The sequence below is a fragment of the Saimiri boliviensis genome, chromosome 15 (assembly GCF_048565385.1).
Source record: "Saimiri boliviensis isolate mSaiBol1 chromosome 15, mSaiBol1.pri, whole genome shotgun sequence".
NCBI lineage: Eukaryota > Metazoa > Chordata > Mammalia > Primates > Cebidae > Saimiri > Saimiri boliviensis.
In genome coordinates this window covers 62,039,039-62,065,130 of record NC_133463.1, presented here as the reverse complement: position 1 = coordinate 62,065,130, position 26,092 = coordinate 62,039,039, and the positions used below count along the sequence as shown (strand labels likewise).

Genomic DNA, 26,092 nt, shown 5'->3' with positions numbered 1-26,092 from the left:
TATATATATATATATATATATATATATATAAGAATAGTTAGCTCTTCATGTTGAATTGATCCCTTTGCCATTATGTAATGCCCTTCTTTGTCTTTTTTGATCTTTGCTGGTTTGAAGTCTGTTTTGTCAGAGACTAGGACTGCAAACCCTGCTTTATTGTTGCTTTTCATTTGCTTGGTAAATTTTTCTCCTTTTTTTTTTTTTTTTGAGCCTATATGTGTCTTTGCACATGAGATGTGTCTCCTGAATACAGCACACCAATGGGTCTTGATGCTTTATCCAATTTGCCAGTCTGTGTCTTCTACTTTGGGGCATTTAGCTTATTTACATTTAAGTTTAATATTGTTATGTGTGAATTTGATCCTGTCATTATGATGCTATCTGGTTATTTTGCACACTAGTTGATGCAGTTTCTTCATAGTGTCTTTTGGTGTTTACATTTTGGTGTGTCTTTGCAATGGCTGGTACCAGTTTTTTTCTTCCAATATTTAGTGCTTCCTTCAGGAGCTCTTGCAAGGCAGGCCTGGTGGTGGCATTTGTTTGTCAGAGAAAGATGTTATTTCTACTTTTCTCATGGAGTTTGTTTGGCTGGATATGAAATTCTGGGTTGAAAATATTTTCTTTAAGAATGTTGAATATTGGCCCCCACTCTCTTCTGGCTTGTAGGGTTTCCACTGAGAGATCACTTGATAGTCTGATGGCCTTTTATTTGTAGGTGACCTGGCCTTTATCTCTGGCTGCCCTTAACATTTTTTCTTTTGTTTCAACCTTGGAGAATCTGAAGATTGCGTGTCTTGTGGTTGATCTTGTCATATAGTATCTTAATCGTGTTTTTTGTTTGTTTGTTTGTTTGTTTTTGTTTTTGTTTTTGTATTTCCTGAATTTGAATGTTGACCTGTCTTGCTAGGATGGGAACGTTCTCCTGGATAATATTCTGAAGTGTGTTTTTCAACTTGGTTCCATTCTCCCCATCTCTTTCAGGTCCTCTGATCAATGGTAGGTTTTGTTTTTTTACATAGTCCCATATTTCTCAGAGCTTTTGTTTTTTTTTTTCCCTTTTAATTCTTTTTTTTTTCCCTAGTCTCCTCTGCCTGTCTTACTTCAGCAAGATGCTCTTTACACATTGATATGCTTTCTCCTGCTTGATGGAATTAGCTATTGATACTTGGGCTCACAGGTGAGATCTTCCATTGTGTGGGTTGCACACTTCTGTGAAAAAAGCATGGTTTCCCAGGCTAGGTAGCACACTCACTCACTGCCTCCCTTGGCTAAGTGGTGGGGTCTCCCCTACACCATGTGGCTCTCAGGTGGGCTGTTGCACCACACTGCTCTTCCTTTCTCTCTGTTGGTCATGCCAACCACCTAGTCAGTCCTGATGAGAAAACCTGGATGCCTGGATATTGGTTGCTTGCGCTGGATTGCATGCTGTTTTGGTTCTTTTTGATGAGAGCTGTGATTGCCCTGCTTCTAGTAGGCCATCTTGGCCCTTACCCTTAGAGTCAATTTTTAAGGACAGGCTAATAATCAGCTTCCCCAGCTGCTGAGTTGGGTCTCCTGAAAGAAATCTGCAGTACCTAAGTAAATTCAGTTTTCCATTCAATGTCATGAGAGAAACTTCAGGCCCTTTTTTATTTTTTTTTAATGTTTGATTCCACATAGTCTTGGCACATCAAGGGATTGAAGTAATTCCTTTCTGTATTAATGATTAGATGCAGAATTTCTCATAAGACTTACGGACTAGCAGATATTCACAATTAAAAGTCTAAAAGGCACAAATCTCTTAAGACCAAATAGCCAGATTTTTCAGATTCCCAATTTAACCTAAAAGTCAAAACCAGAATAATTAGACTGGAAGACTCATCACCAAGGAAAATATTAAGCCAGCTAATATACATCAGCAATGACAGTAAAACCAGAGAACTTCCAACCTACAGTTGCATGGCTTCCTGTCCTGACAATCTCCTTACTGTCCAATAAACACTACAAACCTGTGCGTAACCATTTTAAAAAGGAACAGGAGTAGGTGAATAATTTACATGAATAAATCACCTAAACCATAAAAATATCTATTTAAAAGAAACTAAATACCTCAAGATTACTTAAATTTTTGAATCAGATTACATTTACCAAATTGAAGTGAACTTTTTATTATCTCTTCTCCCAACTTACAAGGTGTTTTTATTGTTGTTTGTTTGTCAAAATAACATTTCATTGAGAATTCTGCTCTTCATAGTGGGTCTCCTTAAGCTCACAATTTAAACTCTGAGAGCATTTGTGTTGGTAGATGGGGGTGGCATAACACTGGAGGAGAGGTCTGTAGTATCTGAGATCTTTAGTATCACTGACTTACACACAGAGTGTCACAGATTTTACCTACTAAATCCAATTTCATCTTTTCTCAGAGCTCAGAATCATTCTCACAGGCCAGCAAATTTAAAAAAAGCAGTTTCACAGTTATTCTTGTGTCTTCTATCAGGCCATAAACATACTGGCTCCAAGCCAGCAAAGGTCCACATACCATCAGTAGCTTAATAGTTAGGCATGGTATCCTAAGTAGAGTTCTTCTAGAACACCTTTATATATAAGTAGTAATTAATTATCAAAATAACTAACAATAGGCCAGACAGGGTGGCTCACACCTGTAATACCAGAAAGTTAAGAAGCTGAGGCAGGAAGATAGCTTAGGGCTAGGACTTCAAGATTAACCTGGGCAACAAAGTAAGATTCCATCTCTAAAAAACATTTAAAATTACCTGGGCATGGTGGTACATACCTGTAATCCCTTCTACTCAGGAGGCTGAGGTTGGAGGAACACTTGAGGTAAGAAGTTCAAGACCAGCCTGGGCAACACAGGAAGACCATGTCTCTACAAAAAATAAAATAAAAATTAACCAGGCATGGTGTCATGCTCTTGTATTTCCAGATACCTAGAAGGCTGAGGCAGGAGGATCTTTGAGCCCAAGAATTGGAGGCCACTGTGAGCTGCAGTGAGCCATTATCTGGCCACTGCATTCCAACCTGGGTGACAAAGCAAGACTGTGTCTCTAAAATAAATAAATAAATGACAATGATGATATACAAATTGTATTTTTGTTCAGAAGAGTTCTCAGAAAATCAAATATGATGACAATGCACAAATCCAGATTACTCTCTTTGGAATTAGTTCAGGTATAACTTATCAGTGTCGACTGTGGTTTTTAATGAAGCCTAGCTTTGAGTTCCAATATTTCTACCTCTGATATCCCTTATGAATCATGAAAATTAAAAAAACATAAAATAATATATTAGATGCTACTTATTTTGCGGGGTATTGGGCACATGAAAATAAGTTAGAAATTTTTACTTCCTAAGGACTCAACAATCCACTGACCTAGTTCAACTCTTTCTACCTTTTCCTATCATATTATTTTTTTCTCTTTCTACTTCCTTACAGCCTTGATTTTGTGTAAATCACAATGCCCCTTTTTAATGGTGCCTTTGTCTTCATTTTGGGCCTTCTGGCCTATTATTATTTATTTCAAGAAAAATCTCTTTGTGAGATCTGAAATCACCCTGATAAAAATTTTTCCTTCTTATGAAATAGAGATTATAAATATCAAAATCCTTTCTTTTACTTAATTAAGACATATCTATTGTTAAGCTATCTTCATGTGTAAGCAGTTATATCAGTTACTCTCATTACAATAATGCTGCTAAAATATCCACTCTACTATAAAATATGATATATTTATGTATTTATTGCTCTTTTTTTTTCTGTGAATCAACAGTTAGGTTAATGTAGTGAACTGGCCTGTGGGGCTCTGCTTCAGCCTGTTGGCTGGCTGGGCTTTGGCTCCAATCAAGTGATTCTAATTCGGGTCTGCTCCAGGGTTTCTTATCTTTGGAGCAGCACATGGCAGGAGTCCCAGAAAAAGAAGCAGAAACATGCAATGCCGCTCACGAAATAAGTACAAAGCTTTTGTCAAAATCTCTCAACAAAAGTCTTATGGAAACTTTTGCTTATCGACTTTATATCATAGCATAAAGAATTCTACTTTACACCCCCTAAGCAAGAAATTATATATTTTTAAATGTGTATAATGTATAAATACTCATGAAGTAAAAGATTTTTTTAGACTTTGCCTTCCCTCACACTTGTGCCACTATATCTTTCTCGGACTTTTCTTATCTTTCTCCCACACCCAATTCTTTTTACTCCAAACCTTAATACAAAAACGAAACCAGATTTTAACACATACAAGCTTTTTTCACTAAGAAAAAAAGTTGTAATTTCTGCATCTGACTGGTATTGGGTTAATGTGATTAAAAACATAATTGGCCAGCACAGAAAGCCTCTCTACTTAAACAGTATAGAATGAAAACTTTTTATTGTTGAATAAACATTAAATGAGAATGAGATGTGCATCTTAGGCAATCTGCTAAAGAGACTGAGAAGCCACAAACATGTGTTACCCTTTTAAATAGCCAAGCAGATATAACCTCATTAGATGCATGTTCTCAAGAGAAACAGTAGCTTGTTCTCGAGTAAGAGAACTTGACACCACTGTTTGTCACTCATAGTTTATCTTAAATTCACCTATAATTGGGGTTACCATCTGTGTTGGCTTTATTCAAAGAAAAAATAAATTAGCCTTATCCAAAGAAAAAATGAACTACATATCTTCATGGCAGGAGGTACTTTTGCAACTTGGCATATGTTGTGCTTCTACCTTTTCACAGGAACTGGGAGATTGGAATGCTCTCTTCCTAGATGATTATATTTCAAACAAATGGTTTACAGGTCCTTAAGTATGCATTTTCAAATTTTGAGAACAGCAAAAGGCTAATTTAGCATTTTAAAAATTATATATACTTGAAAAAGAAAGAACTGACAATTTTTTTCTAAAATGAGGCTCTTAAATAAAAGGAGGTGAACAAGGGTCTCTTCTCTTATTATCACTGGAGTCTCTTCTCTTCTTTCAATCCTAACACTAACACTAACCCTAACCCTAAAAAATTAAGCCTCTTTTTATTTTGTGTTTGCCCTTACACTGTCCCTTCACTTAGACTAAAAGTCAATCACCTTGCAGAAGTTTAAAGGAACTCCTTTCATTGGCCAGAGGAACTTGGGGAGGTGGGAATTTCTCCCAGGATAAATTCCCCTGTTCCTTCACCCACACCGGAATTTTCCAGCTCTCTAAAATCCCCTCCCACATAGTGGGAGCTCTCTTTCCTCTCCTGGATTCCATCTTATAATAATACCATATGCCAAAAAAGGGAAGGACTGATGAATCCCTCCCTACATTCTCAATGCTACATCAGTCCAACCTAAATACTACTTCAAATATAACAACTGTTATGTGTTAAGTAAAAGCTATTGCCTAAAAATGAGATTTTTCAACTAGAATTGGGATCATTATATTTAAGAATTACCTTTTCAGTAACATACTGGCAGTATTCCAGGTCATGGTCTCCATCAAAAATTACCTCTGATTCAACAATAGGTACCAGTCCATTCTAAAAACGAAAAGCAAGGAAGCAAAAGTGAAGTTATGTTCACTGTCATCCTTTCATTAGGAGGAGATTCAGCAGCTGCAATTGGTTTAAATTGAAGCCGTTATGGAGAAATACTACATAGGTGACTTAAAGCCAGTGATTTTTTTCAGAATGGGGTAAAAAATAAATACAAACCCTTAATTTTGATATCTCTTTCTAGAGACTATTCTGCCTGAGAACCTAGCAGCTACCTTTTTAGGGCATTAAAGCATAATCATTAAGAAAAATGTCTCTAGTGTGGGCTAATGAAGAAATTCAAGCAGTGTTTATAGTTCTAATTGGGAATCTCCAGCTATCCACAACTCTAGTAACCCCGACATAGTACTCACAGAAGTAAATCAAACTTAACTTAGACCCAGAGACATTTTAGTGTGTGTTGGAAACGTTAGCATCTGGCCATCTCCTCCAAGGAATTATTTGGATTTGAACTCGGTCAGAGCTGTCACACTTCAGCTAGGAATCTAAGAAGATCATGTCTTGGATGTTATGGAGTATAGACAAGCAAGTTATCTGGCCTCAAAAGCCTGATCACTTCTAAGACAGCTTATGGAGCTTTGACAGAGGGCAGCAATTGATGACATTATCCTTTGAACTCATAGCTTAGTTGAACTACTATTGGCTTGTGGGACCAAATCTTTCCCTACCACACTCGGCTATAGCAAAAAAGTTGTGAAAAATGCCACTAGGATATACTGGCGTAGACAGGGTTTTTCTTTTTATTTATATTTACTCTGACTAATGCAGTAGTTCCGTTTTAATAATAGATATTAGAACAGGAAAACAAAGTTGTTGATTGAGAAGAAAGCTAAATGACCTTTAAATAAGCTTCAGAAAGGACTAGAATTTTACAAAACTCTTTTATTTATCAATTTTAGTATTTTTCTCTGTTTCCTTGAATTGTAATTTCTTGATCAATGTGATTTAAATTGAGCTAAATACCTTTCATTAAAAACCAAGTATTTATTCTGATTTTCTTGTTTCTTAATCACATCTCTATTCTTCCACTAATCTCTATTCAAAACATAGTTAGCCTTCCCCAAGGATGTTCTAAGGAAATAAGTCATAAGAGATATTTGGTGAACAGATGACTGTGGGAAATAGATAAGCTTTAGAAAGTATGTGTACAACTCTTTTTCAATATAAAAGTCACATTGGTTAATGGGCCGTTAAATAATCTTAGCGGTTTGAGGACAACATTTACTTTTGTATGTAATAGAATAGAAAATTTCGGAGAGCATTACTTATAATACACTTATGGAGATATGTATTTTACTATGAAACATTTGCAGTTATTTATTTTTGAGTGTATTTGTTGGCATGTGTATACGAGATCGGATTGTTGGAAATAAATGAAGACCATGCAAATGGAAATAAATCAAGGCTACTTATTCAGAGCTTTCTGTAGCAAGAGAGCCAGCCACCATCACTTGTCTTTGCCAGAGATGTAAAGGCAGTCATGAAAATGGAAAATGTTATAAGTTAACAAAGGAGGTTCGGCACAGTGACCAACGCCTGTAATCCCAGCACTTTGGGAGGCTGAAGACAGGCCGATCATGAGGTCAGGAGTTTGAGACCAGCTTGACCAACATGGTGAAACCCCATCTCAAAAAATAAAAATAAAATAAAATAAATAAGGAAGGATTCAGTTCTGCTTTGGTTGGAGGTTGTTGGTTTGGGAAAACTGGAGATAAGCTAGCTGCCAGGTTAGTCTGAGTAGCACATTTATCTGTCTCTATTGATCCTAAGTTGGAAGTAGAAAGAAACATGAAAGAAGTTGCTGTCATTGACCAAATATGACATTTCTTGCTCTCTATTGATGCAGAGATTATGGTTTAGTTCCCTGGATTTTTTAAATGTAGGTCAGAGCTCTATTATCCTGTATTGTCTGGTGGCTGTCCAATATATATATTCAGTCCTTCAGATTAAAAAAAAGAATAATAACAACCCATAAAACTTATGTTACTTTGCGAAATATTTTAATATTATTTTTAACCTTTAATCTTCCTTCTACATTTCCCACTTAAAACAAGTTGCAAGTTTTATCATGTCTTTTACCATGTTTTGCTCCACTCTAATATCTTTTATTTTGCACTTCTTTCATTATTCCAAAACTAACCCCAAGTCCTTTCTTGAATCTGCTTTTCTCATAAATTTAAGATTAGTTTTAGTTTTGTTTATTCTTTATTCTAAAATTACTAATGTCTTTCCCATTCTTATATAATTAACTCCATTATATCCAGATGTAAGAAATTCTTTACCATCAGCATATAATTTACTTTTCCACTTATATCTTGAAAACATTTTCCTTTTAAATTTTGATGTGCTTCCTTCTTTTTCTACACTTTAATTACTAAATTACGTATAAAAAATATTTTTCATTCATTAGGGACCATATGAAATTTAACTTCCTTGCAACAGTCTTCTATGATCGCCCCTACATTCACCTAGTTTCAACATGAAAACAATTTTTTCTTCTGAAAAAATTTTTCTTTCTCCGAATTTCTAAAACATCTTGAATAAATAACAACCACTTGTGTAACATTGCCTTACATTTAAATTAATTGTGTATCTATATCATATAACTAATAATTATCTTTATACACAGAATCTTTATGTTGGTCAACTTTTAAAATTTTGTAGCCTATGTGCAGACTATGTCTGGCATGTATTGTTGTTAAATAAATAAGACCAAATATCTGATTTTTGGAATTTATTTTTCAGTCTCCAAATATTATATCCCAAATGAAACTTAATATTCTTTAAAAATTATAGGTATTCTTTCTAGAATTTTAGAATAGTTAAAATGCAGATAATAATAATAAGTTACCTGTTAATTCAAATTGAAACTAAAGACTATTGATTAACGATTCTCTTTTGAGAATAAATTTTTACTGGACACAGATCCCCAGGAGCCTGAAAGATAAACAAACACAATAGGTAAGTAGTTTTCAAAACAACCGTCAAAGGTTAAACTTGATATGAGCAAATCAGCTCCAAAGATCTAGTATTGCTGTTTCTATACCCATCACCAATTTTCCAAAATGCCTGTTTAAATGTTATACTTATTTCCTTGAGAAAATACCTATTGCCACTCATCTAGGAACCACCCCCACCACCATCACCACTGCTATCCCCAATAATTAGCTCAGCCCTGATGTAGTCTCAGTAATAGTTTATTAATTGAAAAAGTTTGTGCTGATAATTCTAGAACTTAATTTTATAAAAGGCTAACACAGGATCAACATGATTGTTTTTAAAGCAAAAGACATCTTCTGCTCATTTGTTTCACCCTGACTTTTCTCAATGTAGTCTTTCATAGTATTACATAAAAGAGTTTGATCCTTCTTACTTGCTTTATAGATATACAAAGTTATACTTCCAGATACAATTATAAGTCCATTTACCCATCTGGTAAGTACAGTAAAAGCAATAATGTTTCAAAGTTTTTGATGGTGGCTGTTGGGCTGTTTGCAGTTAAGTTTCTTTCAAAAGAAAAATCCATTTACTTTGATTGCTATTATAGTTCAAAAAATATTGATCTATCCCTGCTTGCAAACTCCTTTAAACAAGTAGCTACAGAGATTTAGATGAAAATCTATATTACACTTTGTTCTTTCATTCAAGGTACTTCAAAAGAAAATGTTTAAAATATAGACAGGTTAAGTGAAGTTGCAAGTGAACCACACTATGTTGAATCTTTTTATTAAAAAAATGTTTCCTGATACTTTCATTTTACTGCTCCATTATTAGATAATAAACTCCTAAGAAAGTAGTGTCATGTCTCTTTAATTGACTCTTTATCAAGTTTAGTTCATTTCACACAATATTAGTGTGACAGTTGCTATGTATGGAATATTTAGTCTGCACAGCCAGAATGATTTTTTCTCCTTATAATAAAATCAAAGGCCCTTAATAGCACACAGGGTAGCCTCACATCTCTATAATCTCATGTCTCACCTAACTCTCCTTCCATCTGAACTCTAGCTATAATGAGCTGTTGAATTATTCCAAATATGCCCTTTTGTTCACACTATCATTCCCATTATCAAACTGCTCCCCATACCTATAAAGTCATGAGCAACCCCTATGTCATTCCCAGTAAACACACATTCATGCAAATCTTGCAAATCTCAGTTCAACTTTCTGTTATAGTCTTTTTTGTCTTTCTACTTCTTAGAAGAATTGTTCATTTTTTTCTCCATGTTTCCAATATATTTTGTTATAAAATTACATCATTTATTAGTCTTTCATGCACCTGTATGCTTGTCTTTTTAGTAAGCAATAATAAGTTGTCTTATTTATGTCTATACTTCCAACTTTTAGGACATAGTACAATTTCAAGATTTTTTTTTGAATAATGATAGACATTTTAATGCATAGATTAATGAATAAATATGTGAACAAGAAAGGTCAGTATCTGAATAATTGACAATGAAGCTATAATTAGCTGACTCATTGGATGATAGAATCTGCTGATTTGAGAGTTTTACAATGAAAGTGTCCTTAAGCATATATCTGAGTTTTACAACTTCAAGCAGACTGTTAAAAAAACTTAGAAATATGTGACAAATAATTTTAAAATGTATTCTGAATACACCTATTTGGAAGATCTTATAGACAAACTCTTTCTAAGATATACTGGGGAACACTGGTCAAAGATAGGGATTATTTTAGCAAGTTTGTTGTGCAGATTCATTTCAGTGTTGATTTCAAGCCTCTGGTGATAAAGATGTTTTTTCTCTTCCTAGGATATCTTTCTCATGGGAAATTTTGTGGCTTGTTTTTAGGTAAAAGAGAGGTGGTCAAACATTTTTTAAGATAAAGAATGGACTATATTATGGCCAACACCTTTCCTACAAACTGTACATGTTTTAAAACTCTGAGATGATTTCAAAAGTGCATGTCCTATGTTTTCTGACTTACTGGGTATGTTTAGACTGTTAAAGATAAAACATGAAGTGATAAGGGAATCCTACTTGACTTGCCTTGAGGTAGCATTTTGAAAACTTGACCCATTGTTTATATGTTTAAAGTTCTTCAAAGGAACTCCTTGGCATTTGTCTTGGCAGAGATTATGGCATGTACCTTTTTTGTGACTTAGAGGAGGAAAAAGTTCTCCTCTACCCTATTAGGGTATCTAACTAGGCCTAAGAAATGACGTAAGATAGATTAACAAGAGAAAATCACATAAGTTTTATAAAAATTTTATATGTACATGGGAGTCCTCAAGAAATGAAGATCCAAAGAAGTGACCACAGAAGAAAGCTTATATACTTTTTAGACAAAGAAATAATAAATTTGTGAATAAATGAGAAGACAAGGGGTTTGGGCTGGGGCATTAACTGATGGGGAAGTGACTCCCTAGGGAACACTAGTCAAAGATAGAGATTATTTTAGCAAGTTTATTGCACAGGTTCATTTCAGTGTTGATTTCAAGTGTCTGGTGATAAAGATGTTCTTCTCTTCCTAGGATATCTTTCTCATGGAAAATTTCATGGCTTGTTTTTAGACCTCCTCTTTAAAAGAGAGGAGGTCAGAAAGTTCTGTATCTGCTGTTTCTCAAGTGCTTTCATCTCAAAATAAACAATTTGCCAAAGTGCCACATTTTAGCATAGCATTTCCTGAAATACTTCAGTGGCCATATTTCCTGCCTCCAGTTACTTGTACACAGTATATAATCTGCAAATACTGAACTGAAATAAATTGATCATACATTAAAGTAGAAGAGATTAGCTTTTAGATTTCCTTAACTAAACCACTTATAATCATCAAGAAATGTGGATTTTAAAAATTTATTCCCATCATATTCCATTAAACTTTTTGGACATGAAAGAAATTTATAAGCTAGAGAACTGTTATGTTAGTTAGAGCATTAGTTCTTGATTTTGAAATTGTCACATTGTGGAGTGATTCAAAGTGTTATGATATTTCAGGAAATATATTACTACTACTAAATAATGTTTGAAGTACCTACATTTGTAAATTACATTTTTTTAAATTAAGGTAGAGAATAATTAATCTTATCCATGAAAATAATCTTAATTCTGCACTCTTATATTTCAATGTGTTCTCATGAGATAGAGAGAGAAAGAGGATGGAGCTATAATTATTCAGTAGAGTCTTGCATAAAACTCCTGGAAACTCACAGCCAGAAAAAAAATCTGATAATTACTGGGTTGAAGCAAAATGCTATATAATCCAAATTCATAAGACTCACACCTGTGAAGACTGGCAAACTCCTTGTCTGATCAAAGATATTATGTGCAGTTCCTCTAGTCATCCTCTAAATCTGTGATCTAAGAAGTGAGATGGCAATATAAATGGTTTGTCATAAATACTCAATACAACCATAAAACAATTTCAGATTAGTGATTTTTCAAGTAACATTATATTTAGAATCAAAGAAAAGCACAATTTTTTATCACAGTTAAAGAGTTTCGAATTACATTAAACATACTAAGGTATTCTTGTTGGGCTTGGTGGCTCATGCCTGTAATCCCAGCTACTAAGGAGTTGAGGTGGTAGGGATCATTGAGGTCAAGAGTTCGAAACCAAGTCAGCAAGTCTGAGCAGCATAGTGAGAGTGTATTTCTAAAAGAGAGAGAACAAGATAGATAGAGAGAGAGAGAGAGAGAGAGAGAGAGAGAGAGAGAGAGAGCGCACTAGTATGTATTTTTAGAGTGTCTCTATTTGCTGTATCTCAAAGAGTGCATGATGTAACTACTAGCTGCAGATGTTCTGAATAGTTCTGTGCAAAATGGAAACCCTTGTCCCAGAGTATACTTGCTGCTATTCTAAATTTTGCATATTTTTATTAAATTGTTGTACCTATTCTGAGGCATTTTAAATGTCAGTGTTTTTATGATTGTAAAACACTTCATACATTTATTTATTATTGCAAATATGTCTTTCATTGCTTTCTGTGGGCAGTTATGGATTTCCTCCTCAAAATCTCTCTAAATGTTGACTGTAGTGTCATTTGTCTGAAATGCTTGAAGGTGAGAAACAGTTTAACCCACAAGGTCTTTTCTAGCTGCATGATTCTATATTTCACCTTTGTAAACCCATTGCTGAGATAATGAGAGTCCCAAAAGGCTTCTTAACATTAAGACTCAGCAAAACTGCAAGTTTTATATATCACTTTCTTTAAGCCTACACAGTTTCTCTGTGAAGTAGTTGAATTACAGTGTCAACTGTTGTCAAGTCAGAGATTGATCAATGAGTAGTTCTATGTCACTTTAAGGCCAGATGTTACTCTTTGACTGGAAATGTGATTGAATTTAAAATTAGGGTTTATTACTTTAGGCATCAAGGATCAATGTTACTTGGTCACTTTTAAAAAGTGTTGAAAAAGCCCTGTTTCCACAAATTTTAGCCACTGCCATTTAAACCTATATTCACAATATCTGAACTCACTGCATGAGAGCATTCTGACTGCCCTGCTTTTATTTCCTCTGACCTCCCATCCTAATTAATTTCAGCACCTCTTTCCCTGCTTCTGATTTCTTTGCCTGCACAGCAGGGAATTAAAAAAAAAGAGCAGAATCATGTGCTACTCTCTATGGGTGCTAACCTCTGACTCTGGGGAGGGATCCTTACTTTGTTTCTTCCAAATTTAGTTGTGAATGATGCACAGATATTTAGCTAACAGTGGAGACAACATGAAATACAGAAATCCCAACCCCATTTTCTATCAAATACAAGTAAAATGCTAACTAAACTTTTTTGGTGTTGAATTAATATTTCAGTGGTAAATTATATTGTATCAGTAAGAAATCCTGCAGGAAACAAATGGCACATTTATACTGGGTGTGTGGGGGCAGAGCTTACGGAAACTAACAAAGAATTGTACCATATCTCTAGCTATTGACAGCAGGGAGCCATTAGTACCTTCAGGAACTATAACCACAGCTTGGAGGACAGCTGTATGGAGTGGGCTGCCTTACTTAAGTGTAGCTTTCACTAACAGGACACAGCCATCACATAGCTATCAGGCAAAGAAGGAACTGGGAGAAAATACCCCTACTTCACTGTCCTCCTGACCTCCTGACCCTAGTCTCCTACAAAATGCTGCCCACTGCCTGACAATTTTCTGTTCTCTTACCCACAGAAAGCCTGATAGCACAGGGGCCTGACTATCATAAGACCATGTGGATCAGCATTTACCCCCACCCTGGAAATAGGAAAGAAGTGCAAAAAGCAGAGCAGAATGGCTTTAGTGTTAAATAGAAGATATTCAACACTCATAACTTTCAATTTCAAGAGAACTATACAATTTAAATCATTCAAAAGACATAGCTGAAATAGATATCACCCTATTATTTTCTCTTACTATGAGATTTTGTGATTGCTTATATTGTTTATTAATAGGACCATATACTTCGTATGTTTCTGGTTGCCTTCCTTCCTTCTTTATGCATTCCACAACTGTTTCTTTTTTTTTTTTTTTTTTTTTTTTTTTTGCAGAAAAGCGATTTATTAGACAGAGAGAGAAAGAAAGAAAGACAGCTCCCATGCTGTCATGTGAGGGGACCCAGAGAAGGAATCCCACAACTGTTTCTTAAATGTTATGTTCTGAGAGAGGGTATAGTGCTTAAGAACTCATATCTTGGAATCACACTGACAGTATTCAAAAGCTGGCCCTGCCACTTACAATTTGTGTGTCTTCAGAAAAATCCATTATCTTTTTGGGTCCTCATAGAGCTGTGTCAAGATTAAATGTAACAGCTTAGAACTATGATACATAAATTATATGTAATTGTTTAGACACTTGGGATACAAGGTAAAAAATAAATAAAAATAAATTAAAACTCATGGGGAAAAGACAGATGAGTAAACTAATAAGTATAATAAAAATTATAATAAAATACCTGGACCAATATAGATATGTCCAAGGCCTATAGAAGCCCAAAGGAAAGAGCAATTAAGAATGCTTGCAAGATCAGAGCAGTCTTTATGGAGGATGCATAGTTTGACCTTAAGAAACAAACAGTAATTTCTTCATGTTTTGTATACTCAAAGAATGCCTTCTTTTCAGGCAGAGAAGATGGTATGGCTCAGGGCACAGAGGTTGAAAGGGAACAAATGCTTCAGCATGTCTGTAACTTAGGTTGCTTTTGGGAAAATGATGAGAGACAAGACTGGAGGGGGAGGAAAGCTGAGATTATGAAGGGCCTTCTATGATAACAAAGTTGAAGAGATCTAAATAGTTCCCAAATTACCTTAATAGTGTGCAAGGGTGGAACTAGTGGGTCAAAGGAGTAGAGACAAAAACGTCTCTGAAAATTAATATGACTGTCCTTTCCCTTTCAACACTGGACTCAAGGTATTCTTTCCTTTTCCTCATTTTTCTTAGTGTCTGGCTTACAGTGTTTCATTCCATTCTCTTTCTCAATTATCATGGGACAATTGAGTGTTGAAATCATGTAGATGTTTAATAGAATCTCGGTTGAGCTATTTCTACATATGTAACTGTGGTCAGCTTATCAGAACTTCATTTGTTTTTAATCCTTTAATGGGAAGTAATGGTGACTGGCTAATGGCATTGCAATAAAAATTACATGAGTTAAAATGATTATAGAATTCAGCAATCCTTTTTCTAAAAAATAATCAATAATGCCAGCTAATATTCTTATCTTCCTGGAAATCAAATCTATGTTTCAATGTTAAGGTACTTCAGTCCCCTACCTTTATACTAATTTTTTCACCAGTGGTCTTAGCTTTGATTCCCTAGAAAACATAGTTGATGCAAAGATTATAGACTAATACTTTATTGATGAGTTTGGGAAGGTACATTTTTAAGATGGAAAGATGTTGGGGGTGGATATATGAACAGAGAAATTGGAGAATGGAATAAGGTAGTATATTACTGAGCTGGCCACAGCCTCACAAGAAGCACAGCTGAATGTTTGATTATGTGAGTCCTGTGAACCATTTGTGCTTTAGAACCACCTGTTTTGGGGGAGGAGGGGTTAGCAATCTATCTACTGGTCTCCTTCCCGTCTCTTGCTCCTTGAAGGTCAAATTTCATCTCTCAGGCTTTAAATTCTCCACAATTCCATGCTTTTATCTAGCCCCTGTGGGATGATTCCTGTGTCCTGTGGAATCAAATCTGGGTACTGGAGCTGCTATAGTTTATGTTTCAATGGACAAGAAAAAGGCAGCTGTAACCACGTTTGTTCTGTCCTTAAGCCTGCCTGAGCCTGAGGCAACTGGTAACATTAGAAGAGGAGCCAATGAAAGTGATCATGAGTGTGTCGCTTCTGTCATATTCTATTCATTAAAAGCTAAGCAATAATTCTGGCCAATAATCAAAAGAGGAGAATTTGACTCTACCCTTTTTGTTTGTTTGTTTGTTTTGAAATGGAGTTCCACTCTTGTTGCCTAAGCTGGAGTGCAATGGCATGATCTTTGATCACTACAACCTTTGCCTCCTGAGTTCAAGTGATTCTCCAGCCTCGGACTCCCAAGTAGCTGGGATTACAGGCACTTACCACCACTCCAGCTAATTTTTGTATTTTTAGTTGAGATAGGATTTCACCATGTTGGCCAGGTTGCTCTCGAACTTCTGACCTCAGATGACCTGCCCTCTTTGGCCTCCCAAAGTGTTGGGATTACAGCCATGAGCCACCACTTCTGGCTGACTTGACCTTTTGATAGAAGCATCAAATAATTCACAGACATCTTTTAAAATCACTACAGAATGATTTGAGAACAAGTTGCAAACATAATAATAGCTCATCACTCCCAAATACTCACTTTGATTTGCACCAAAGCAAAAACTTTTTTTATGTAACCACAAAACAACCATACAAATCAGAAAATCAACATTAATAAAACACTTCCAAACAAATTAACAGGCCCCATCCAAATTCCACTAACTGTGTGCACACACACGTATCTTTTGATTTCTTGTCCAGGATTCAACCCAAGAACCTGCATTGCATTGTTATCATGTCTCTTGCATTTCCTTCGTGTTTCCCTATCTGTCATAACCTTGATAACCCTAAAGTGTCCAACCTTTTATTTTGTGATATATCCCTCATTCTGGGTCCCTGCAATATTTTCCCATATCCAGAAATAGGCCACACATTCTTGACAGTGACACTACAAAAATGATGCTTGTCCTTTCAGTACATCACGTTAAGAGGCAAACAACATCAGTATATCCCAATATATACTCTATGTGATTATTGATCACCTAGTAAAATTGATGTCTTCCAGGATTTTTCATGAGAACATCACCAATTTCACCTTTGTGATTTATATGTGTTTCATAGAGAGGTAATATCTTATTTTTTATCAAACATATTCCCAGGCATCCTCAACCACTGTGATGGCTGTCAAATGTTACTTTTCTTTTTTTCCCACTTATTCTCTATTAACTGTAACTCTATATGTAGAAAATGTTTTTCCTTCTGTCCCATTTATTTATATCAGTATGAATGACTGTATTTAAATTTTATTCAATGTGTTGTATTCTGCCATTACTGTTGTGTGATGACTAAATTGCACCAGAATAAACAGTGGAGCTTCTTCAAGCTGGCCTCTATGTCCTTTTGATATTCCCCCATCATCAATCTTTAAGTACCCGCCACCCACTTCATTGGCACAACAAGATATTCCAGCCTCATCTTATCCTTTCCCTTGTTTATCTCCTAAAATCAGCTTTCCTGGTTCCCTTTAGTGAAGAATGGTATGTAGAAACCAAGATCTGAGTACTCAATATACTTGTTTCTATAGAGCCTTTTTGGTTTTAGGACGCTCAGTGGCTGCAGCTAGAAAATATGTGCACATAAATATGTATATTTGTGTGTATTCGTGTATTCATGATATATGTATGGGTATATACCCATTCATATTTCACTATATTCATATTTTAAACTTGAGTTCATACCAATTTTTAACATTTCCAATTAACCCCTTAGAATTCTTTGTAGTTTTTTCTGTTTCTATATTTGTAAATGCTCTTTTCGATAGTGAGAAGTCTGGCTAATCTTATCCTTAGTATGTTTCTGACTCTCACCCTTCTTCATATATACTTAACCTCCCAACTCTACCACCTTCCTGCCTTTTTAGCCAGCTTCTACTTCTCTGGCCCTCAGACACAATCTCACCTACTTGACTCTACTATCTCCTCAACCTCTGGTGCCACCATCACTGCCATCTAACTCTACCCATTCCATCCACTTTGAAAGAAAAGGGAAGGCAAAAAGACATGTCTTTTCTGATAACTGCTTTCTCTACTCAGTATGCTTTTTTTTTTTTCTTTTGTCTTTCTTAGTCTACTCAGTGAGATAACTCTGAAGGTGGCACCTCTTCTGTGCAGTCTTTACCTCTTTTCCAACCTTCAACTCCAAGGAGACTTTGCTAATACCGCCTTTGTGCCTTCAGTTAAGGACAGGGGCTACATTTTATTTGTCTTTATGTTCTTAGTACCTTATTTTTTTTTATAAATATTAGAAACTAAGTAAAGGTTTTCTAAATGAATAACTAGTGAATGACAAGTCCTCCATAATAGCGTAGTGATTAAGACTTTGTACAAGTTGTGTGAAATTGGGCAGGTTATTTTACTTCTTTGACCTTCAGTTTTCTCACCTATTAATGGAAGTGAGAATAATTCTTTCGTAATATTGGTATGAGGATTAAATTACATAATAAATATTAAGAAAATGTTTTGCTGTACTAGCACAGTTTCAGTGTTCAATAAGTGATAGCTATTATTTGTAATTATTCTCTGTACATATATATATATATGATAACACTTATCTATTGCATATTAATTATTTTTTCACATATGTATCTTGCCTGCTGCATATTAGTTTGTTTTCCTACTGCTCTAAAGAACTGACTAAGACCGATCATTTGTAAAGGAAAGAGGTTTAATAATCTCACAGTTCAGCATGCCTGGGAAGATCTCAGGAAACTTACAATTATGTTGGAAAGTAAAGGGGAAGCAAGGCACCTTCTTCACAAGGAGGCAGGAAGGAGAAATGCCAAGTGAAGAGGGGAAGAGCCCTTGGTAAAACCATCAGATCTCATAAGAACTCACTCACTATCATGAGAATACCATGTGGAAACCACTCCCATGATTCAATCACCTCTACCTGGTCTCACCTTTGACATGTGGGATAATGGGAATTACGGGGATTACAGCTCATGATGACATTTGGGTAGAGAAATAAAGCCTAACCATATCACTGCTACATAGGAAAAAAAAATTCAAAAGCAGTGGTAAATAATAGGTACATATTTACTTTACTTACTGTGTATTGTTTCCAGTCTATGTTAGAGATTATTTTTGCTTCAAAATTACACCTTAATTTAAAAATATATTATTAATTTTAAAGAATGTTGTATTAATGGAGCAAAGAAAAAATATGGTTTCAAATACTAGATCAGGCACTAACTCTCAACACTAATCCAAAGAAAATAGAAAGTGTATTAAAAACATAATAATGCTTATGAATGAAAAGAGAAAATTTACAATTGTTTTGAGGCTGTAGGTATTCCCAAGATAAATAAATGTAAATACACATATAAATAAATGCTTATTTGTTATTATTGTGTTTTCTTGCTCAAACACAAGGTTTTTTCTCCCCTAAACTACTTCCTCCTGTGCCTTTTTATCATAGGCATAACAATCATTATGATTCACTGAATAAATATTCAAATATGCTGTGTTAGAAGAAAGTTTACGCTTTTCTGTACCATGTATCACATTCTAAACTAAGATGTTATTTGTTTGTTATTATAGTTTGCAAACATTCAATGGAATACATGCTTTCAGAGAGCAGAAATCCTTTTCTGTTTATTCATTATTGTATCCCAGACACCTAGAACACCATCTGACACATTTAAATACAGTAGTCCTCCTTGTTCATAAGGATATGTTTTAATAATCCCAATGGGTGCCTTAAACCACAGATACTCCTGAATCTTATACAGGCTATGTTATTTTCTCTCTAAACAGACAGACAGACAGACAGGAAGACAGACAAACAGACAGTCAGATAGATAGATAGATAGATAGATAGATAGATAGATAGATAGAATAAAGATTAATTTGTAAATTAGACACAAAAAGAAATTGACAACACTAAGAATAAAATAGAACAATTATATACTGTGATAAAAGTTACGTGAATGTGTGCTCTCTCTCTCAAAATAATTTACTGTACTACACTTACTTATTTTTGGACCATTATTGATGCTAGGTAACTGAAACTACAGAAAGCAAAATGCAGATAAGAGGAACTAGTGTATGAGATGGTCAACTATTTGTTTTATAAACTAATAACTGCATGATGGTTTAAAATAGGTGAAGTGTTCACTCTGATGATAGTTTCTTTAGCTGTGCAAAACCTTTTTAGTTTAATTATATCCCATTTGTCAATTTTGGCTTTATTTTGCCATTGCTTTTGGTGTTTTAGTCATAAAGTATTTGCCCATGCCTATATCCTGAATGGTATTGCCTAGGTTTTCTTCTAGGGATGCATCCCAGGGATAAAACCATCTTCATCATGGTATGTAAGCTTTTAGATATGCTGCTGGATTCAGTTTGCCAGTATTTTATTGAGGATTTTTGCTACAGAATGGGAGAAAATTTTTGCAATCTATCCATCTGACAAATGTCTAATATAGAGAATCTACCAAAAACTTAAACAAATTTAGAAGAAGAAGCAACCCCGTCAAAACTGGGTGACAGATATGAACAGACACTTTTCAAAAGAAGACATTTGTGCAGCCAACAAACATATGAAAAAAAGCTCATCATCACTGGTCATTAGAGAAATGCAAATAAAAACCACAATGAGATACTGTCTTACACCAGTTAGAATGGCGATCATTAAAAAGTCGGGAAACAACAGATGCTGGAGAGGGTGTGGAGAAATAGGAACGCTTTTACACTGTAGGTGGGAGTATAAATTAGTTCAACCATTCTGGAAGACAGTTTTGCAGTTCCCCAAGGATCTGGAACCAGAAATATCGTTTGAACCAGCAATCCCATTATTGGGTATATACATAAAGGATTATAAGTTATTGTAATATAAAGACATAGGCACATATATGTTCATTGCCGCACTGTTCACAATAGCAAAGACTTGGAACCACCCCAAATTCCCAACAATGATAGACTGGATAAGAAAAATATGGCACATATACACAATGGAATACTACACAGCCATAAAAAAGGATGCATTCCTGTCCTTTGCAGGGACATGGATGAAGCTAGGAACCATCATTCTTAGCAAACTAACACAGGAACAGAAAACCAAATACTGCCTGTTCTCACTCTTAAGTGGGAGTTGAACAATGAGATCACATGGACACAGAGTGGGGAACATCACACACCAGGGCCTGTCAGGGGGGCAGGGGTCTAAAGGAGGGACAGCATTAGGAGAAATAACTAATAGAGATGACAGGTTGATGGGTGAAACAAACCAACCTGGCACCTGTATACCTATGTAAAAAACCTACACATTCTGCACATGTATCCCAGAACTTAAAATATAATAAAAATAAATAAAATATGTGAAGTGAATTTGGCTCAATTATTTAAAAAATGTTGCCAAACTTTAATAGGCTTTTTAAAGAAGTTGTTGGAACCAGTAGATAAAAAAATAATTGAAGGCATAAAAAACTTCAAGTTGACAAATACAATGAATTAAATTGAGTATATTTCACTTATTTATCCACTGCAAGACCTGGATATACATACATTGAATACTAAAGACAGAACATTAGAAAGCAACAACAAAATGATATCCTAAACCATAAATTTTAAAACACTCACAAATTATTTATGAGTTAAAAAGTAAACCAAAACATAAACTACAAACTTTTTACAAGTGAACAATACAATCTCTCCATATTAATTTAGATTTTTTTTATTCTTAATAAATAAGAAAATGTGAAAATACACTAATAAAAATGTTCTAAGATTTCAACTCAGGAAGACAGAAAAAAAGCAATATAATTCAAAAGAAAACTGAATATGGAATACTAAAATATAAAAAGAAAAGATATTTAAATTAAAACAAAAGCAAGAGAATAAAAACAAGAGCCAGGCATGGTGGCTCACACCTATAATCCCAGAACTTTGGGAGGCCAAGCAGGGTGGATGACTTGAGGTCAGGGGTTCAAGATCAGCCTAGCCAACGTGATGAAACTCCATCTCTACTAAAAATACAAAAAATAGTTTGGTGCAGTGGCATGCTTACCAGAGATTAAAGCAATATAATCCAAAGACTATACAGCAATATAATCCAAATCAGCCGAGATCACACCACTGTACTCCATCTGGGTGACAAAGCAAGCCTCTGTCTCAAGGGGAAAAAAAAAAAAAAAAAAAAAAAAAAAAAATTACCAACAGTAGCAAACACTGGTTCTTTGAATGGACTAATAAATTTAACAACCTTTTGTAAATATGAAAAAAGGAAACCAGAAAGTAAACACAAACAGCATTAGGAGTGAGAAATAATTATGGTATATTCATAATGAAGATATTTAGAAATATTGTAATACAATTCTGTTATGACTAAACTACCAGCAAACTTCAAAAAATGTCACTTCTCTAATACTTATAAGTTACAATATGGGTCCAAAACCCTGTCCGAGAAATAAACAAAAGAAAAACAACAACAACAGAAAGACATTTAAATAGGAAAACAAACTTAGAAGAAAATAATATGGTAGTCAGATGAATACCAAACTCATCCATGCAAGAATCTAATTTTTGTTGTTGTATGAATTAACCTAAAGACTAGTAAAATGTGGAAAATTACTAATATTTTCCCTTGTTATTAAAACGAGATAGATCAGCCTAAGAAAAAAATATAGACCATTGTCCCTGATAGACTAAAAAGTCTAAGAAAATATAAAATCAAATCCAGTTTTTTAAAGAAATCATTAAAAGCATATATTATTTCTGCTAAGGATACAAGAATGTTCAAAAACATCTCTAAAACATATTGCTTGGTTAAAAAGGAGAAAGAAAATAATATGGACAGTATAATAAGTATGATATATATAATACTGCATAGTTTTTGCGAAGACAATTTTTAGGTTTCTGTGATGTTACATATTAGATATGTCTGTGTGGAATTAGACATCTTTAAAAAAGAACTTGAAGTATACACATTAATGTGGTGTTAGTGAATAACAGAGGAACGAGGAATGTGTTGATACTGGGGTGTCAGGAGAGACTATAACTTTATCTCAAAGTTACATTTTTAAAATTTGTATTTATTTTTAATTTTCACTATTGCTTGTTTGAAGACAACTATATTACTAAGATTTTATGTGACTTATAAACCAAATAAACCACTACAATAATTTACTGCTAACATTCATAGTTACACAGTGATGATCCCAGGTATTTGAAGTTTCTTTGAAACTTTTGAAAACGCCTCAAAGGGTGTTTTAATGGCATTAAAATACTTTTTTTTCAATCTCTTTCAATTCATCCAAGAAACATTTATTAAGGAACATAGCTGAGTAATTTGGAATTCAAAACTGACTGCTGCCTTTGAGCGTATATATATATATATATATATATATATATATATATATATATATGGAGAGAGAGAGAGAGAGAGAGAGAGAGAGTCTAGTTGGGGAAATAATTCAACCCAAAAAAGTACCGGACTGAGGACAGATCCTAGGTGAGAAGTATTCATTGATTTCTATAGGAGTATAGACACAGATAGTGTTCCCTCATTACCTGGTCATGATTCAAGGATTTACCATATCCTATAGAAATTACAAGAATAAGAAAAGCCTTTGGGATTTGAAGGAAATACACATTTATGTCTATGTGTGTGTGTATTTATGTATATATGTAGTACAGAAAGAAATCCGATATCTTGTCATAATTTTTCTGTTAAGTAAATGGCAACCTCATTAGCTCTGATGACCTCAGATTCTTCATCCACTAAAAGAAAGAAATACACTAATCATTCTCTTAAGATCATTTTATCCAGTCTTACCTGTAAGAGTGGCAAATAATAATAATAATAATAAGATTGGAGAATATATTTATTTTTTGTTCTGAAATATCTCCACAACAGAGAGCATATATCTACCTAACTTGTAGTATGGGCACCATACGCACACAACCCTTGGAAGGTGACTTTTATCTTCTCTTTTTACAGAAATTGAGAAAGAAAGTTGCGGTGATCCTGGTACACCCTTATATGGAATTAGAGAAGGTGATGGATTTTCTAATCGTGATGTTTTAAGGTTTGAATGCCAGTTTGGATTTGAATTAATTGGAGAGAAATCCATTGTTTGTCAAGAGAATAACCAATGGTCTGCAAACATACCCATCTGTATCTGTGAGTATCAAATGTTTTGCTTCCAGACAGCATATGTTACCCTGTCTTTGCGTATAATTGCTTTTGTAATTAACTGCAAAGAGCTGCATCCATGTAATTATTTTGCATGAGTTGCACTCTGTATGCTATCTTTAACAAGTGTGCTTATGCCAAATTATAAATTTTGTTACAGATTTAAATACAGTTACCATAGTTCACTTGGTAATGGCAAAATATATATTACATATATTCTTATAACATTTTATTTTGTAGCATCTTATACTTTCTAAATAGCATACTTCTTATGGAAATTATACATCTGAATGAATTCTAATAGACTCATTTATTTTAATAAGATAGCATATGTTTATTTGCAATCAAAAACATGGAAATATTTTAAGCTTATATTGTATGTATAATACATTAACTTATTTTTGCTTGTAGATGCTTACACTAATTAATGAGGTGCCTTTTTTATATTGCATAGAATAAAATTCATTAAGATTAATAATATACAATATGCTTGGATTAAAATTGTATTTCTTCAAATACATTAAGATATTGACATTTAACTACAGCAAAAATATAATTTGTGTTGCCTATTCATGCACTTGGTGGGCTCAATTAAATACTGTCTTTATTACATTAAAATGAAGGGAATATTTTTAGAACCTGGCAGAAATTTCCCTAATAACAATAAATTGTGTTTGCTCTTCAGGAAGTGTAGAAGAGGAAGAGTGCACAGGTCCCCATCACAGAACATTTCTATTTTAGTTCTTATCTTTAACCAAGATCACTTTGTGAAGTTCTTTTAAGAGAAGAAAATATCTTAGGAAGGTCTGATTTGATTTACTAAAGCTTAGTAATACTTTGAAATACTTTTGGTGAAAATTTTTAATTCTAGGTGTTCTAGGAAGACAATGTTGGCTTAATACTATATAATCCATTAATGTAATATATCACATCAAAAATTGAAATATTTTAAGAGCATTTTAATAGACTCCAAAATGCATTTAGCAAAAATATTGAAAATATTGTTGACTAAAACCAATTTTTAAAACATTCTTGAATACTAGAAAACATTCTTTACTATTTTAAAATTAAGTCCAATACCCTGATATATGATTAATAATGTTTTATATACCAGTAATAACTAATTTGAAAATACATTTGAAAGAGAATGTTTTCAGAAAATACAGTTATAAAATGCGTATAAATAATCCTTACATAATTCCCAATAACTCATACCAAAAAATTATAAAACTTTACAAGAAAATTTTATGAGAGCAAAATACAGATAGATAGCATGTTCCTGAATGATAAATCATTATATCAAATACATGAATTATATAGAAATTGCTTTGCAATTTTAGTCAAAATTCTAACAGTTTCTCTGGAAACTTGACCTGCCATATTGAAATATAGCTAAGTAAAAAACAGGCAAGAGTAGATACAATAATTTTATAAAAGCAAAGTGCTTATGTGGATGCTGAAGGATAATATTAAGTTATGAGTGTGGTACTAAGAAAATTGTAACACAGTGGGTCAAGGGAAGTTACATAAAAACTGCATCTGATATAATTAAGAATTTAAACTATGATATAAGCATTTGTCTATCTGATAAGGGCAATTAAAGTGGTGTCTTTGGTTAGCTCTTGTTCCAAGTGGGGATCATTTAGATCAAGAGATGGCTAATAGACTGTGGGTCAAATCCATTCTCCTGCCTGCATTTTTAAGTAAAGATTTATTGGAACATAATCAAACACTTTCATTTATTGATTGTTCCTGGCTGCCTTCCAACTACAAAACTATAATTGCAGAATTAAATAGTTGCAAAAGAGATTGGATGGTTTGCAAAGCCAAAGCATTTACTACCTACTCCTTTACAGAAAAAAATTTCTGACCCTTAACTTATATCAGGAGTTATAGAATCAAATTCTTCCAGTATGCAGGCAGTAAAAAGTGTGAAAAGGGAATGTGTGCACACATTTTGGAAGTGTAGGAAGCTGAGGTGCTTTAACTTTTCAAGAAAAGCTAGAATAAAAGATGTTTTTCCCCTAAAAATGAAATATGATGATTTACAAATGTGATTTTAAATTTTTATTGGGGCAGAGAAAAAAAAATCAAGCCAAACACATCTGCAATCTGAATTCAATCCAATGACTATCAGTTTGCAAGCTCCAGTTTAACTTATAAAATTATGCACAAAAAAATAAATTTGAAGTACAAATTTATTTTTT

The 26,092-nt window shown here is 34.0% G+C and overlaps 1 protein-coding gene across 8 annotated transcripts in view; it reads left to right on the top strand.

Annotated features, from left to right (window-relative positions):
* CSMD3 (CUB and Sushi multiple domains 3) overlaps positions 1 to 26,092 on the top strand; it is a 1,243,168-nt gene that overhangs the window by 723,501 nt on the left and 493,575 nt on the right. For all 8 annotated transcript variants that reach the window (XM_039464529.2, XM_074387065.1, XM_074387064.1 and 5 more), the window contains one exon: positions 23,691 to 23,873. In XM_039464529.2, coding sequence (XP_039320463.1) covers positions 23,691 to 23,873 — 183 coding nt within the window. The remainder of the gene's footprint in view (positions 1 to 23,690; positions 23,874 to 26,092) is intronic.